This window comes from Lepidochelys kempii, chromosome 19, assembly GCF_965140285.1.
Source record: "Lepidochelys kempii isolate rLepKem1 chromosome 19, rLepKem1.hap1, whole genome shotgun sequence".
NCBI lineage: Eukaryota > Metazoa > Chordata > Testudines > Cheloniidae > Lepidochelys > Lepidochelys kempii.
The window spans coordinates 2,781,647-2,799,048 of record NC_136398.1 but is presented as its reverse complement, the minus strand read 5'-3'; the positions used below and the strand labels follow the sequence as shown (position 1 = coordinate 2,799,048).

The following is a 17,402-nucleotide window of genomic DNA, read 5'->3' as shown; positions in this document are numbered from 1 at the left end:
GAGGGCACTTCCAACTTGTACATTTTGTATTAAATTAGTGAAATGATGATACCAGATGATAAAACACTTTGTCTTTCCAACTATTCTGACATTAAGAAGGTATCCTATAAAATACATCAGGATGATGCAGTTGTCTTCAGAGACCCAGCTTTACCCCTCAGATTACAATTTGAACTGTTGCATAACTTCCACTTTTGTGGAAGGCAGTAAATTCATCATGGCTAGGACATAAAATTTATTCATGTCACAGTTTTTAAAATAGTGTAACAGATTTTTTGAGTTGATTATAATTTTAATAGTGGGTACACTGGGAGTGTGTTTTTGTTTAAATTTTCCATTGTTATGGGATTGTAAAAACGTAATTACAGTGTTACCAGGCTGATATGATAGATATCTAAAATGCAGAAATTGGACACATCAGGTGTTGCCTCCAAGAGAGATTGGGGGAAAATCTCTTACAGAATGTCAGTTTTCTGAGTCTAAATGGTAAGCTCTTTTTTTGGCTAGTTGTCAGTTCCTTTATTGCATAGTGCAGTATGCTTGCACTTGGGACAGTTAGGGTACCAGCCATTTTCACTTGTGTTCTTGTTAGTTTTTAACTGTTTCATTTACTCTGTAGAAGTGGCATATATTACTTGAGACTTTCTGAAATTATTGCAGTATTGACTATTGGGATGAGAGCTTTTGTAAAGGCCTTGCATTCTACTGGTGCTAATCCTCTTCAACAATTAATTTCATTGAAATATTCTTACTACTATAAAATGTTTTATAAATATATTTTACAGCTATTTATACACTTAATTATAGTTCTTGAAATACTGTACTGTAAATTAATGGAAAACAGTCCTGAGGTTGCTAAAAATGACCCATAAGTAGGGTAACCTCTTTGGAGAACTCATGGCTTGTCTGCTCTTGAAATGCTACAGTAGTGTAGCTGCAGCTGTTTCAGTGTAGGTGCTACCTACGCCAGTGGGAGGGCTTTTCCCGTCAACATAGGTACTCCACTTGCCCAAGAGGCAGTGGCTAGGTCGGAGGAAAAATTCTTCCGTCAACCTGTCACGCTCTCTACACCAGGAGTTAGGTTGGTTTAACTAAACCACTTGGGTATTTGTTCACGTTCCTGAGTGATATGTGGGTCAACCTAACTTTTTAGTGCAGACCAGGCCATAGCTTCTTGTTAGTTTTGTTATATGAACACCACTAAAGATTTAATTGTTCAAGGTGCAACATGGACCATCTTTTGTGGCCTTTAATATCTTTTTAAGCCCTGTGACTGTTTAATTCCTTCCATTATTATATTTTACTTACATCCTTCGTTTCCACTGTATTTTGAGTTTGGTCCTTTAATCTTTGGTCCACATTTGGCTAATGGCCATTTGAAAAGCTGCCAGTGTCTCAACGTAATTATTTTATAAAGATTTTTTTCTTTTAATTTTTATGTAAAAACTGTCCTTTCACAAGTATTCTCTCATTGAAAAGTGGCTGTCATTTGGGGCTTTCCTACTTTGCTGATAATGCTTCTCATCTGTGATCTTTTACTGCTGTATTTTTCAGCATCCAGAGAGGAAAATGTATATTTCCATATGCCTTACAGTACGGAATATGATAACTATTGTCAATAGATTTGCCATTACCAGTTTTTCTTGGAAGGGGGAGGCAGAGCATGTCATTTTTAAAATGAAGAAACTAAAGTAACTTCTCGCTTGGTAACTTCATCTGTTCTTGGGCATGACCCACTTTGTATAGTGCTGATTCTGTGACTGCCATCATGTTGTTCCTGAAAACGATGTTGGTGACCATGGTTGATGGAGTATCCCACATACTTTGGACTCAAAAAAAAACCAACTGGAAATGAAAACATTTCAAGTCAATCCATTGGAATTCACTTTAAATGGACACAAGCAGCAGACAGAATTATTTCTTCTCTGCTGATTAAAAATAGAAGTATTTAGCTTATATAAATAGCAGTTGAAGAAAGAATAGGGTTTTAGCTATGTAATTCCTTTTTTTTCTTTCTGGTCTCATACAGCAAGTTTTACTATTTTAACCAGATCCACAAAAAGGTTACTGAACCTTGTGTTAACTTGACCAATTTTCCATATTCAGTTAACATTACTCTTAACTTTAAACTATTTGCCTGTTTCCCACTGCCCAGAAGTAGTAATATAGTGCACACATTTCAGGTATATTACTGAGGAGCCCAGTTTATAAATCAGTTTCTTATGCACAAAAGTTTTAAATGCACTGTTTTATGTCATAACATCTTTTCTCACAATTTTTAGGTATTTAGATGGTAGTTTTTAAGCATCTTAATTTCTTGTACTACAAGGACAACTTGTGATATCGCACGTTAAAAATATATATATAATCGTATCTCACATGTTACTTTGCTGCAATAATCTCCACTGCAATATATGTTCTTCTCCCCATGGTATAATGAAAAATAATTAAGACTGAAAGAATTATGACTAAATATTTGTTTTGCAAACACCCAGTTGAATAATCAGTTTGAAAAAAAACCCACTCCATGCTTGTTTTCTGATTTGAAAAATTTAGAGCCATTGAACTATAAAAATAAACACCCATTTTTTCATGTTCGCTGTGTTTATATATATCTATCTATCTTCCTACTGTATTTTCCACTGCATGCATCCAGTGAAGTGGGTTTTAGCCCACAAAAGCTCATGCCCAAATAAATGTATTAGTCTCTAAGGTGCCACAAGTACTCCTCATTCTTTTTGCTGATACAGACTAACACGGCTACCACTCTGCAACCCAGATCATAACTTGTTAGTCCTTCCAGGAAGAGGCGATTCCCTAATAACATCAGTCTGTATATGCTGTAAAGTCACGGTATTATTGTTCTTTGCCACCCTAGGGTGAAAAGAAAGAACCCAGTGACATCCCAAAGCTGCTATTAATCTTTGTTCCATTTGCCTAAGAAGAGCAGATTTTTCAGGGAGTCTCAAGACTATAAACAGATTCTTTCACCAGGGCTTTGTTTTTGTATTGTGAGTTTTCAAAGCCAAAGTAGGTTCAAAGACACAAAAGCTGATTCTGCAAATTGTGAATTTTTCTTGCAGCAGCTCTAATGAATATTTAACTGGCTGCTAACGATAGATGGGAAGGAGACTTAATTATTTGGATATTTTTGTAGAAGGTTCAGTTCTTGCATGCTTAATGGCATGTAATGGTTGTCCTTTCGTTAATAGCTTTTGGGTATTTTTTATTTTAGCCCTGGCAAAATACTTTTTAGTCTAGTTTTATGTTCGTTTACAACACTGAGTAAAATCTGTTTTCATAACATAATTTGTAACAGAACATCTTTAAATTTTATTAACATCTGCTATAAGGCACATAACATAAGAGGTTTTTCTTTCAGAATTTTAGTTTCGGGGTTAAGAACCTCTAATTTCTCTTTTCCTCACCACTCCTATTCATTTTAATATTTTCTGCATTAACACCGTGTCTCAAAGAGCCTTTGGATTGTACAGTCAGTGTGCTGTTGTATTTTAAACTGCAACCAAGTACTGATTAGTAAGTACTTTGGTATTAACGACCCTATTTAAGTACCATGCAGTAATAGTCTACTTCTAGGGTGTGGCTTGTCTTGTTCTAAGGATATATTGATAAATTGCTCATACTCAGTTACATTAAACATTGCTAGTTCAGACGATTATGGAGAAAATTACTGAAAATAAATAAACGTGGATATGAAACTTGTTAAAAAAAAACTTGTTAAAAAAAGTTAAACACAGGCCAAAGAATAAGGATTTATAAAACTTTTCAGGTGGCTTTCAGCAATGAAAACCTATGACTGAATAAATACTATGAGCATTGGCAACATATCACAATAGAGCGGTGTAACAGAGATTGACTCCTTACGCATTAATGGATGTAGTTGCAATTAAGATGTCTATTTGGTGACCTTGGGAGGCAGGTATTTGATTGAATTTTTTTAGGAAATGTTCTGGATGGCAGTTATAATCCTACTGAGTCAACATAATCTAGTGGTGTAGTGATGTAATTTTCACTGTCTTCCAAAACACACATTTTCGTGTCCCAAATTCATGAGGGTTTAGAGCTAGGTTTTGTATGTTACTGATATAGGGCATTGCGTAATTTAAAACTGAATAGTAAATAACATGGTGGTTTTATTTTTTCTAGTTGGTTAATGTTTTAACATATGCTTCGAGGGACAAACATTTCTTCACAAATGTAAACACATATATAGTTTAATGGTGGCAGCTGACTAAATACATTTGTAGAAGAGACTGCATGCATAAATTTTAAGTAATACAATTATCCATTATTGTAATTAAGGATTGGCATGTTGTGCTCTCATATTTTATAGCTAAAGCAATTAATGGAGCATGGTAGGGAGCTTTTCCTCTGACAAGATCAGGTTATGCTACCATTATTTCCACATGTTTTTACCATAAATGAAGTAAGCAGGTGATGCCAGCCTGTCCTGAGATCCAGCTTGAATATCTATGGGCCAACACAGAGTTTAGAAAGAGATAATCTTAAAATGTTACTGGTAACACTTATAAAGAAATTCCAAGTGATTACATTACTTTTTATATTGAAATTACGGAGACAGCTGCCACTGTCCATGAGAGGTTTTGCTTGGGGAAACTGATCCTATAATCTGTTCCTTGTATCTCTGTTTACTTTCCCAATATTTTCCATCCCTGTATCCCAAGCATTCTAACCGTAAATACTTTTCTGGTATGTATATTTCTAGATGTGCCAGATGAGGAATCTGGATTTAAGTCTCCATCTGTCACTTTCCAAAATGGACAGAAAAGCTTATTGTTTAAAGTTGACTCTGTTTCAGATAGACATGTCAGGAAAGGCAAAACTCCTTTTTCAAAATGCAAAATCTTCCTAGTTATAACTGTAGTGTGTTGTACCCCTGCTGTTACTCTAGAAAAATGAAGATGCAGTGTAAAGAATTTTTTAAAAGTCAGCAGTAAGCGGTTACAACACATTTTGCAAACATTGAGCCATTTTTTGCCCTGGAATATGCACATGCATGTCCCATTGGAACCAGAGGGTCTGAATTGCAGATATCAGAAGATAGAATTTGGCACTAATATTTATAGCAGTCCATTGAATTATGTAATCTCCCCTAGGCAGAGGAAATTAGGAGAACAGATCAGGTAGTCACAAAAAGAATCTAAGATAACATTAGAAGTCAAGAAATCTGGATTCTTCGAGTGCTATCCCTGTGGGCGCTCCATTCCAGGTGATGGTGCATCCCGGCGCCGTTGATCGGAGATCTTCGGTAGCAGTGCGTGGTCGCGATGCATGCGCTCAGCTGCTGTCTCGCGGTCTTGTTAGAGTCTGCCTGACTGCGCACGTCCTGCGCCCCCCTCAGTTCCTTCTCGATTGTCCTTGGCTGAAGATGGGACTCTGGGCAGTGCTGATCCTCTTCCCTGGTCTCTGAAGGAAACAATTACAAAGAATATATAAAGAGTGAGTTAGTAACATCCCAGTTGTTTCCCTTCCCTTAGAATAGTTACTTAGTTTAAAACAACAAACCAAACCCCTCCCCCCCTTTTTTTTCAAGCTTGTCTACTGCAGAGACACTCTCCCCCTGCACTCCAAGTTCAATAATGCCAGGGACTTCAGAATTTAAGAAACGTGCTTCTTGTCAGGACTCTATGCCAAGGTCCGATGGACACTCACGTTGTGTGAAGTGCCTCAGCGAGACACATGTCTCTGCTAAGTGTGTCCATTGCACGAGCCTCAAAACCAGGGCTTGTCGTGACGGACCTGTGGCTGAAAATGCTTCTCAAGCAGAAATCTCTGCAGCCACCTCTGGAGACGGGCCCTGTCAAACCCTCTCCCTGGCCAGGGCTGAACCAATTGGGAGCATGGCTTCACCCTCTCAGGCAGAGAGGCAAGAAGCCCAACTGTCTCTGAGCAGAGACTTTCACAAGGGTAAAGGGTCTCCTGCGAGATCCTTACCCTCAGTGCTGTCAGCACCGAAGGTAGGCACCTCCAACCATTCCAGCACCTAAGCCATGGCTCTCGTGGAGCACAGAGGCAGGGACCTGACTTCCAGTGCAGGGAAGATCTCCTTGGCACTGGTCCCTTCGGCACCAAAAATAGACCTGGTACGGACAGCACACTCTCCCCCGGTGCTGACAAGAACGTCGGCACCGAGCCTGCCTGCTGTTCACATAGCAGTTCATTCCCTTGAATAGGCAAAACCTGAATTACTAATGTTTAATAATAATAAAAAAAAAAAAGCGGAATATCTATTTTACAATAAGCTTTAGGTTATGTATCCTAAAGAAACAAAGAGAACAATTTTGTGTGTCTGTGTGTTGGCAGTTCACCTTTTATGGAAGCAGTGCAGGCTTAATGGTAGAGGATTTGTAACTGATTGGGGACTACAGAATACAACCAGGTAGTAAAAAAAACACAATTCACATTACCTAGTGTCTGAAACTGGCCTGCCTATGGCATTTTGAAGAAGTGAATATAATAGATCAGGGCCTAAAATAAAAGGAAAGTTAGTAGCAAATCATCTTTCTAATACTCAGATTTAAATTAAGGTCATGTTTCCTTAAAATACCAGTGACAGCCTCAGAAGCTGTCTCTCTTTTTGCTGTAAAGGGCTTTGCATGCTAAATTTCATATAAGAATTAGTTAACATGGAGGAGTTCTGCCTTGCTGTCTCAGATTGCAAGATAAGGATATAATGAATACATATATTTTGCCACTGTACTCTCATTAGGTTCTACGTGCACCAATTTCACATTTATAATAAGGAAACTGCATGAGTGATCAAACAGCGCTTGTGTTTTCTTTGCTGCCATCTGTACCCAAATCTTATTGTTTTAAGTTGTTAGGGGTGGGGGAACAGCTGATTCCTGATGTGGGGAATTTCCTGATACGGATTTATTTGAATGGCAAACAAAATATCATGGAGAGAATGTTGTCAGACTTGTTTTATGAATGCAAATATTTTCCAGTGTTTCCCCAGAAACCTGACTGGTTCTTTCTTGCTTGTTTGTTCTCTTAGGCCCCTGCTCTAAAACCTCTTAATACATCAGAATTCTAAAGTAGGGTGTGGAAGGCAAGTGGGAAAAGAATTGAGGAAAACCAAAGAGGCAGGAGTATGTGTTGAAACCGATCCAAAATTTCTGCTCATGTTTCAGGCAGAAGTTGCATTACACATCCCATTTTGGTACCTTTTTCCAGTCGTGCTCCCATTAAGGTTCTGCTTCTTAATGGGGTCTGCATTTCACCAGTTGAGAATCAATGTCCTGTTAGGTTTCAGAGTAACAGCCGTGTTAGTCTGTATTCGCAAAAAGAAAAGGAGTACTTGTGGCACCTTAGAGACTAACCGATTTATTTGAGCATGAGCTTTCGTGAGCTACAGCTTGCTTCAGCGGATATGCATATGCTCATGAAAGCTCATGTTCAAATAAATTGGTTAGTCTCTAAGGTGCCACAAGTCCTCCTTTTCTTAATGTCCTGTTACATGCTAAATAATTTGGTGCTGGTTCTATTATCCAGTGAAGTTTAGGGCTTGATGAATTGAATACCATCTAGCTTTCTTGCTAAAACTGGGAGCATTTGTTCTTTTCAGTTTTGCTCTGTCATTTGGAGGTAAAATTTAATTGCTTTACGCCAAGCACTAATGTCGACTCCTTAGGGCTTGTCTACACTAGAACTTTACAGTGCTGGAACTTGTTTGCTCAGGGGTGTGGAACCCTCCCACCCCCCGAATGCTGCAAGTTTCAGCGCTGTAAAGTGCCAGTGTAGACAGTGCACCAGCGCTGGGAGCTATTCCTCTCGTGGAGGTGGTGGGTTGTTTTTTTTGTGGTGGTGGTTTTTTTAAAGAGTGCTGGGAGACCTCTGTCCCAGCACTATGCCGCGGCTACACAAGCCACGTTAAAGCGCTGCCAGTGAAGACCCCTTAGAAATCCAAATGCATTAGCATTTAACCCTTCTTTCACCCCAGTAAGTACTATCTTGGAATGAATAAAGAGAGTTTACGCTGAGGAACAGCACTTTCTTCCTTTCCTTCAGTAACTGAGAGGCTGGAGCATTTTCACTTTGAGTGGGAAAGTTTTGTTGAAGCCAGTAGCAGTGAAAGTTGGTGGATTCTTTGCAGCACTGTAGAATTTGAGTTCTAAAGATTTGCTTTGTCGCTGAACAAAGTGAGGAATGAGACTCGCTGCTGCTGCTTTGGAGCTATGAAGTAGAAATGGCAGTAGACCCTGACTGGTACGCTAGAATTATGCCTAGTACTCTTTGGAAATGAGTACGCAAGGGAGGGCATTTATAACCTGCATGATTAGACTTCTTAAGATCTATATCTGGGCCCTGAAAAATGCGTATCAAGACTTTGTGACTTAATTAGATACTGATAAAGAAGAATAGTTCATCAGTTCTAAATACAAAATATCACATCTGAATTTTACATGGTTTATTTGTTCCAAATTTTTAATAAATTTCGTGAAATTACTCTCCTAATCTAAGATGTTTTATATCTGTTACCTATATTTTAGCCAAATCTTGAGGAAGGACCCAATAATGAAGAGCCATTGGAAAACCACAGCAAGACTACCCAACAAGTTTTCCTTCAACATGTCGTTTTCCAATGGCTCTTCATTATTGGTTGTATGTCTGGTAGGGATTGGGTAGTGGTATAAATGAAACAATTGTGTAGGCATTAAGGTCTCTTTCAAAGAGGTTGGTCTGGCTTTTCTCGGGTATATTCCTGAAACTAGCACAGGTAAATTCACGTTTTTTTAATAAAGTGTCTGTATAATCGAGTGGTTCTTTCAAGTCCTTTAATGCTTTGGGATAGTCTTCTTTATTGTCAGTACTTGAAACACTGGGTGAATACTGAGAAGGACTGCAGCTGGGCTCATCAGTGAGTGTTGCACTCTTGTAACTGATTCTAGGACTGCATGAACCACACTTGGAGCAGTGAGGCTTGTAAGATGTCCAGAACTTCATTTCATGGTTGAACAGATCTGCGTCTAAAGGAGTGAAATTAGGATATCTTGGAGGATGATTATTTTACTGGTGGCATCTTACTCTGCTTTTCCTTTCGAAAATGTAAAGCAGAAGAAAGCTTTATGGAAAACCTGAGCTAATTCACTTTTTTTTTTTTTTTAAACAGACACCATAATTATTGGTAATGACGGGGTGAAATTAACTCACTTATCTGGAGCAAAAGGATGCTTGAAAAAGCACAGAGGCCTCCTTCTGCTTCCTGTTTCTGTGCTACGTTGCTTCTTTTTAAAAAAATTTTGCACTCCAGAGTTTTTCTTTTTGCAAAGAGGAATTAAAAGGTTTCATGATTCAGCAGCAACTGTATGAGTCTCTGGAACTATCAAAACTGCCAGAGAGAGAAGCTAACCAAGCAGTTAGAACTATTCACTGACTTGTTTTTTATTTTCCTTCCCCCATATATCAACCAGGTGTAACTGAAAGGAGCTTTCAAAGATGTCGAAAACTAACAAATCAAAATCTGGATCCCGCTCGTCTCGTTCAAGATCTGGATCGAGATCACGCTCCCGATCCTTCTCCAAATCCCGTTCACGCTCCCGTTCTGTCTCGCGATCAAGAAAACGCAGGCTCAGGTAATGCATGCAGCTTGATTGCACCCTTTGATTTCAAAGAGTGTTTCTTCTCCCTCTGTTCTGCTCAGATGGTGGCTGCACTAACAAGCCCTCCTGTGAAAACCCTTTTGTTAGTTTCTAGAGTAGCTTAAGTGTTCTGTGTCTTGGGTTACTGATTTTGTTTGCTCTCTGTTCTGTCTTGCAATATGCTATTGATAGTGTGTCCTACAACAGGCGTGTCTTGCATTGTTCTGCACTCTTTAGTAATCGCTGATCATTTTAATGTAACATTCCCGTCTGTTTCTGATATATGTAGATGATGTTCCTCGGAACACTGTGCTGTTAGTGAAGGAATGTTGACCCAGATTAAATGGAGGAAAGAATAAATTTTATTTTGTTATGCAGTAGATAACATCTGTTCTTACGGCTTCATTTTAAACCTCTTAACAGACCTAAGTTGTTCTTGATCAATTTTTTTGTAAATTATTCACTTTAATGATTTAAGGGCCTGAAATCAGAGAGTGTTGACATTTTTGGCATCATTCCTTGTCAGAACTGACAAATGGGAAAGACAGCTGAGAGATTCCACAGCGAAATGTGCTCCTTCTTTTCATTTGTTAGCTTCTCTGTTCTCTTCTTCTCTCTGTATCCCCCCGCCCCCAACTTTATTGATAACTGCTTTAAAAAAGGTCTTTAGGAAAAGTCATGCATTTCTTAGAGTTGAGTTCAGGAGGGTCTCTTCCAGAATGTCAGTCTAAGCCTCTGATGGGAAAGGGGGGTGGTGGTGGTCTAGCATGAGGGGAATCAATAACTGAATTCTGCAATGGTAACTATGGGCAGATCATGTAAATTAGTTAATCTCACTGCTGAGATCTATGGTGAGAAATCCTCAGTGTGCATGATAGTTGCTGCATCTCTGAATTACTTCTGACTGGACCAATTTAAGACTAAATAAAAAGAAAGCATGGATTTCTATCACCCAGTATCCTACATGACTAGTTAAGGCTTTTTATATCTTGCAAGGCCACCACCATTTGGTAATGATCTTCACTTAAAAAAACAAAACAAAAAACCCTCTATACCAGTTGGGATATATGTTATGATGTTCGTCTGCTTTTTCTTGAATCTTAAATGCATTGTTAAGATTCTGAACATTGCTAGGCTTGTAAACGTATGCAACTGTTAATTATTAAAAGGGATTTTTTAAGATACAGAAACATAATAAAAATACAATCAGAAAGAGGAGAAGGCCAGGACAAAACCAAAGCAGAGATGGAGACCCAAGTGGAACTGAGTTCTTTTGCAGGGAAACCGAAGTATTAGAAAGGGTGCAGTATAGCTTTGGAGGATCTGGCCAACATTGAAGAAACTATGATAAATGGAAATCCAGATGCATTAAATCGAACAGGGCAAATCTCTCTTGTCTTGTGTTGCTGCTGAAACAACTTGGGTGGTGGTAATAAATTGTTAAGAAAATTGGAATGGAGAGGGTTAATATAGACAAGTCATCTTCTTGCAAGGCTTTCACATACTCACTGAGGTAGGTGTAGTGCAATATCTTAGGGAGAAGAGACTAGAAAATTAATCTGTGTTTCAGAAAAAAAAATTGGGGACATCATTTTGCTTTCCATGTCCCTTGGTTTTTTGACTTGTATTCTGTGCTCTTTCTGCATGTTTGCTTCCGGTTAGTCTTGTGTACTTAACTTTTGTTTGTAGGGTCAAGTATGTTGCTGTTTCTTTTCATTTTTGACCGTTGTAAAAAGAGTGGAATGGCCAGAACTTGAGAACAATGTATATTAAATTAACTGGCTAGCCATGCAGTCCAAAATAATTATCACTTCTGGCACATGTATTTTGCATACTGCATCCTTTTTAAATAATTTCTTGTGAACAGTCTCTGCAGATTTTGGAGTGAGATTTTCATGTTCTATGCCTCAATAAAATGACACAATGGATTTTGGAAGCAGCATCCAACAGGTCCCTCACTAGTAATTGGTAACAAATGCAGTAGGCGTCTGGGGACGGGAGCATGTGAATTCTGCTTAGTGCTTTCGGAGAACTGCTCTTAATCCGTTCATTTTCACTGCCTGCCTCTGCATGTCTCTTTCCTTCTTTCTTGTGTTGATAACTGTTTTCGAATGAGAAAGTATCTAAGGTAAGTTGCACTGTTTTCTTGTTTTGAATAAAGGAGGACAAATTCTATCAGGAGATGATGAAGCAATTTATATTGACACAGATTTACACCAGATGTTACTACAGCTGTAACATAAGCCATTGGCTGTTAAACATTAGTGTATTTGATAATTGGACAAAAGAGAACCTCATTTTAACCCAATTAAAAAGTGAGAATTAATTTTAAGCTTTAGAAACTTCAGTGGCAAAGTGTTATGTACAGTTTACTAATATTTTGGGGAGAGAGATGTAGAAGCTAATGCCCGTCAGGATAAGATACCTAAATACTGTTACTGCCAGAGTTAGTCAACTCTTTAGATAACTGGAACTTTATTAATACAGTAAGAAAAGTGTTTTAATGTTTGCAGTAAATATCCATCATCATAAGCAGTGAGTGAGATTTGCTGCAGGGATTTTTAACCCTGTGTAGTGTTGGAGTTTTTTCTTCATATTTTACGAGAACATAGTTGCTAATACCTTTCCCTGTCAGTACAACTTTGCAGTTGTCCAATATTCATAAAGTACATTAATCCTGAGCCATGATACTACTTTTAAAACTGCAACTACTGCAGGTTTTTAAATACTTGATAAAACTAAGGGGAATCCAATTATATTGGAAAAACACCTTTTATTTCTCCACCTCTGATCAGCACTTACATATCCCCTGAAATGTTGTGTTCTTTAAATCTATAACCCCAGATATGAACGCTCCCATTTAGTCCTAAATTCCGTTCTCTTCCTTCTTCCATTCATAACCTGCATGCTTATATCTACCCCTTGAAAAGCAAGCTGATGTGTGTTGATAAACAGTGCCATCATGTGGCATCAGGCTACGGATACGTTAAATGCCTTCGGCAATCTTTTCTTGATGCTCTGTCTTTATTTTACTTGATGGAGATCAAGATTAAGAACAGCAGCAATTCATGTATGGTTTGAGATTAGAAATATAGAGAAGTCAGTCCTTGGTTTTTCTCTTCAGTGCTACCATTTTCACTTACAAGTGTTGAAGTTCATTTAATTTCTCTGGCAAGGAAAGAGTTTTCTTTTTGAAATCCTGTTTAAATTAAAAGCATATGAGATATTTAGGGGCTGCAAAGAAGGGAGAGTTCAGTCTGTTACAAGAGACAGCGCTGGCCTTATGGGGTAGAAATGCATTCCCACCCTGCCGGAGACCAAGGATTAGAGTTAGCCTTGGCACTCTTTGAACTGTGAAGACTGGACATTGGAGATTGCCACTTGGATTTCTGAAGGTGGGTACCAGCCACATTAGTCCGAGGATAGTCAGAACAAATGTATCCCTATCATGGTCTCAGCCGTGATTCTAAGGAGGTTGATTTCCTGTCCAGCTGTAGTTCAGATGTCGTGAAATTACTGCCAGGGATTGTGTGTGGATGGGGCAACAGTGTTCACTGGGAGAAAAGGTATAGTGTTCGCATGAGCAAAGGAAAAATCACTTAAGGGACTGTGACCCCTACATACAACCAGTAAAATAACATTTAAAACTCTTTTTCAAACAGAAGGCTGCACTGAGAGAGAGAGGTTTCCAAATACTGTTTTCTTTTTTAGTTCTAGGTCCCGTTCAAGATCATATTCTCCATCTCACAACAGAGAAAGGAACCACCCAAGAGTGTATCAGAGTCGGGATTTCAGAGGTCATAACAGAGGGTATAGGAGACCATATTATTTCCGTGGACGGAACCGAGGATTTTATCCATGGGGCCAGTATAACCGAGGAGGCTATGGAAATTACAGGTCAAATTGGCAAAATTATCGCCAAGCCTACAGCCCTCGTAGGGGGCGTTCCCGCTCTCGATCGCCGAAGAGAAGGTCTCCATCACCAAGATCAAGAAGCCATTCTAGAAACTCTGATAAGTCATCTTCTGATAGGTCAAGGAGGTCTTCATCTTCCCGGTCTTCCTCGAACCACAGCCGAGTTGAGTCTTCTAAGCGTAGGTCCATAAAGGAAAAAAAATCCTCTTCCAAGGACACCCGGGCATCACAGGCTGCAGGAGATAATCAAGGTGATGATTCGAAGGATCCGCTGTTTTCGGGAGGAGCTGCTCAAGATGTCAAGGTGTCTGAGGGGTCAAAGCCATGGCAAGACATGAGCACTTACAGCACAAGTTCAGTGTCAAGAGCATCTGCCGTGCCTGAGCTTAGCCCAAGAGAGCGCAGTCCTGCGCTAAAAAGCCCTCTCCAGTCTGTTGTGGTGAGGCGCCGTTCTCCTCGGCCAAGTCCATTGCAGAAGCCCAGTCCTCCACTGTCAAACCCCTCACAGCTGGGGTCTGTTTTACAAAGCAGTGCCTCATTTCAGACAGGCTCACATCAGGGTCCGTTTGACCATGGTTCATCAGGATTGAGCCCAACGAGGAAGAGTCCTGTGTGTAAAAGTCCCACGACAATCGGTTCAATTTATGGTGCCTCGCAGAAGGAGGAAGCAGCAACTCCTGGTGGGGCAGCCTTCTCAAAGAGGCAAGTTGTGCATTTTTCCTTTGTGTTCAATTCACGTGCCGGGTACTCTGGGGTGGGGGAATTGAGGAGGTGTGTGTAACTCTCATTGAGTCGTAGGCCTGATTCTGCATTATAGGAAGTAGTTCTCTAGTTTTGTTTTCTTAACATCATAACTTTGTTAGTGTTGTAAAGATGACATAGATACCTCAGAATTCCCTTTTAAACTTGAAGGTTATTTTTATAAATTTTTTAAGTGCTCAAGGAGTTTTCCAGAAATTAGATTTTTTTTATTAGTCTAAAAATTGTCACATTCCTGAATCACTACATATAACATATATATTTGTGGTTGTATATTCCCTAGCTCACATATGGTTAATTACTTATTTTGGGGCATTTCTCAATTTTAAATGGATGTTGGAGCATCAAAAATTCGGTTGGTGCTGCTGATGCCAGACTTGCTGATTTTGGGGGAAGAGGTGCGATGCAACTGAAACCTTCACTTGCAGAAGGCTTGTTTGCTTGCTTTTGGGCACTGTCAAATTTAACAGACAAAATATTGATTCCCTCTTGAAATCTATCCCAGAGTGAGTAGGCTTGTGGCTCTTGGACTCCAGCAAATGTTATAGGTTTGCAAAGGGAAAAATTTTGTTTAAAAAACTTAAACACACAACTAACTGTGTATCCTAATAGAAACAAACCAATACAAACACGGTGAGAGCCAGGGTGCACATGCATTGGGATACATTTTATGTATGATTGGAATCAGGAAAAAAAAGATCTTCAGTATAGGAGTATCTTTCTGATATGGTCCAGTCAGCAGCCCAAAGCCCCTGACAAGTGTCCCTCTAATTAATTTCATTTTAAAGGACCTCCTCACTCAAAAGGTACTATTGTGTTCTCAAATGCTCGTTAATCATTTTCATTTCTCTCTGTTAATTTAAGATTATTTGGAGCAAGTTCTATTAATTATCAAAGACCTCTGATGATGATGATAGCAGAACTAGGTCTTGCTCCACTCTTGACTTTTAAAATAGTGTGAGGTGCTTTAGACTTAACCCACCACTATCACATTGAAATATGTGCTGATAATCTTTCACCAGCATGTGTTAAACTTTAAATTGGTTTGGGGGATTGTCATTCCCAGTTCTAGAATAAAGTGCCTGTCTGTCCTCCCAAGAGAAGAAATCTTTTTCCCATTAACCTTTTTATTTTTGCTTTTATTTGTGTTTACAGTATATGAAATGTTTAGCTTTCCTAGGAAACTTGCATCCAAAATGTGACGTAGCTTTTGAGGCATTTATTTCCAGTGTGTTGTTTAAAGCAGAACAGTCCAAGTTGAAAGTTTTGATGTGTTAATTCTTCTGAACCAGGTTTGTAAGTGACTAAACAGATTGGGTAAGACCTTAATATTTTCCTTAGAAAATATAGGTAAGTTGGTTCTCTTTTTATTTGCTCAAGAAGAGCTTTTTGCTGTTCCACTTTGCTCTTGAACCTCACATCATCCATTTTGCATACCCATCTTCCAGCACGTTTGCTGAATATATTAAGACCATATTCATGTCTTCTAAAGTAAACATTTGGGTAGCTTTACATTTTACCTTATTTATCAGGGACCAGAGAGAGACTTCTATGTTTTTATGTCTTGGAATTTTTAAGACTTGTTTGCTTGCTTTGAATTTTAGGAATTAAAGACTCTTGTCTATACTTTAATAAGAGAATTGCTTAAATGTGTGTGTGTATGTGTGTGTGTGTGTGTGTGTGTGTTTGTTTGTTTGTTTTTTAAATAGGTATTTGGAAGAACAGAAGACTGAGAATGGGAAAGACAAGGAACAGAAACTAACAAATGTTGAAAAGGAAAAAATGAAAGAGAAGGGAGGCTTCTCTGAATTGGGTTTAGGAGATGGAAAGATGAAATCAGACCTGTACACCTCCAAAACTGACCCTGAAAAGCCTTATCGCAGTAGCCAGTCTCCTAAACGCTATAAGTTTCGAGATGACTTTGAGAAGCTGAAGATGGCAGAGTTCCACAAGGAAGGTCATTATGGCAAAGACGAGATGGATGAACAGGATAAGAAAGACAAGGCAAAGGGCCGAAAGGATTCGGAGTTTGATGATGAGCCCAAATTCATGTCTAAAGTGGTAGCAACCTCCAGCAAAATTCAGGATGAGGATAGGCCAGGTAAATGGGAAGGCATAGTGTTCTTACCATCTGCAAAGGAGAAGCAAAGGAAAGCTGAGGAAATGGAGGAGGATCCCTATTCTGAAAGATCTAAAAAGGAAGACAAGCTAGCATCCAAGAGAGCAGAAGTTGGTCACAGGGGGTTTGTTCCTGAAAAGAATTTTAGAGTAACTGCTTACAAAGCAAGTCAGGAAAAAAGTACATCACCACCTCTGAGAAAGGCCTCTGAGAGTCGGGAGAAGCCAGGAACCAGAGGAGATGGTTTAGCCACTGGCAAATCCTCCTTTTCCATTACCCGGGAGGCCCAGGTCAATGTCCGAATGGATTCCTTTGATGAAGATCTTGCACGGTAAGGATTTGCCTTTAAGTTAAATCTAGGTAGTGGCTTCACTAGCCTATTTCCCCTTCTCCCCCACCCCCCAACCCCTTGTGGATCTCTCTAAAACATAGGCAGGTTAAATAAAGAATATTGTACAATCAGCTACCAACACGTCATTTGTCACAGAGAGCACATGAATCTCTAAATGTTAACACACCAATATGACTCTCCTGTCTGGAAGGTGAATCATGTTATTCCCATTTTGCAGATGGAGAAAGTGAAGCTTAAAGTTTGAGTGACTTTCCCTGAGCTACCCAGGAAGTCAGTGCAAAGACACTAGTTTAGAACTTGGGAGATTCTGGATCCCAGTCCTTCATTCAAGCCACACCATTCCGTGTTCAAAAGTAATCAAATTCTGCTCTCCACTGTCCAGAGCTACTCAGAATGTTGCAATGTCAGCGTTACAGCTTAAAAAATGTATGTTTGCAAGGCACTTTGTTCTCTTCTCAATGTATGGTAACATTGCTAGTGAAATCCTCCTAGAAGCCCCAAAAGCCACTTAAAATTTTCTGTAAGGCTCTGGTGCTTCAGGAGACCACTAGGGGATGCTCAATAAAGTTAGTTCTGCTAAAGGGAAGAGCTACTAGTCAATAAATAGAAAAGGAATATTTGTGGCACCTTAGAG

General features: G+C 39.2%; 1 protein-coding gene across 5 annotated transcripts in view; it reads left to right on the top strand.

Annotated features, from left to right (window-relative positions):
* The window catches only part of THRAP3 (thyroid hormone receptor associated protein 3), a 70,211-nt gene that overhangs the window by 38,310 nt on the left and 14,499 nt on the right, over positions 1–17,402 (top strand). For all 5 annotated transcript variants that reach the window (XM_073317341.2, XM_073317340.2, XM_073317337.2 and 2 more), the window contains 3 exons: positions 9,456–9,617; positions 13,335–14,240; positions 16,007–16,747. In XM_073317341.2, the coding sequence (XP_073173442.1) occupies positions 9,481–9,617; positions 13,335–14,240; positions 16,007–16,747 (1,784 nt within the window). In that variant the 5' untranslated portion in view covers positions 9,456–9,480. The remainder of the gene's footprint in view (positions 1–9,455; positions 9,618–13,334; positions 14,241–16,006; positions 16,748–17,402) is intronic.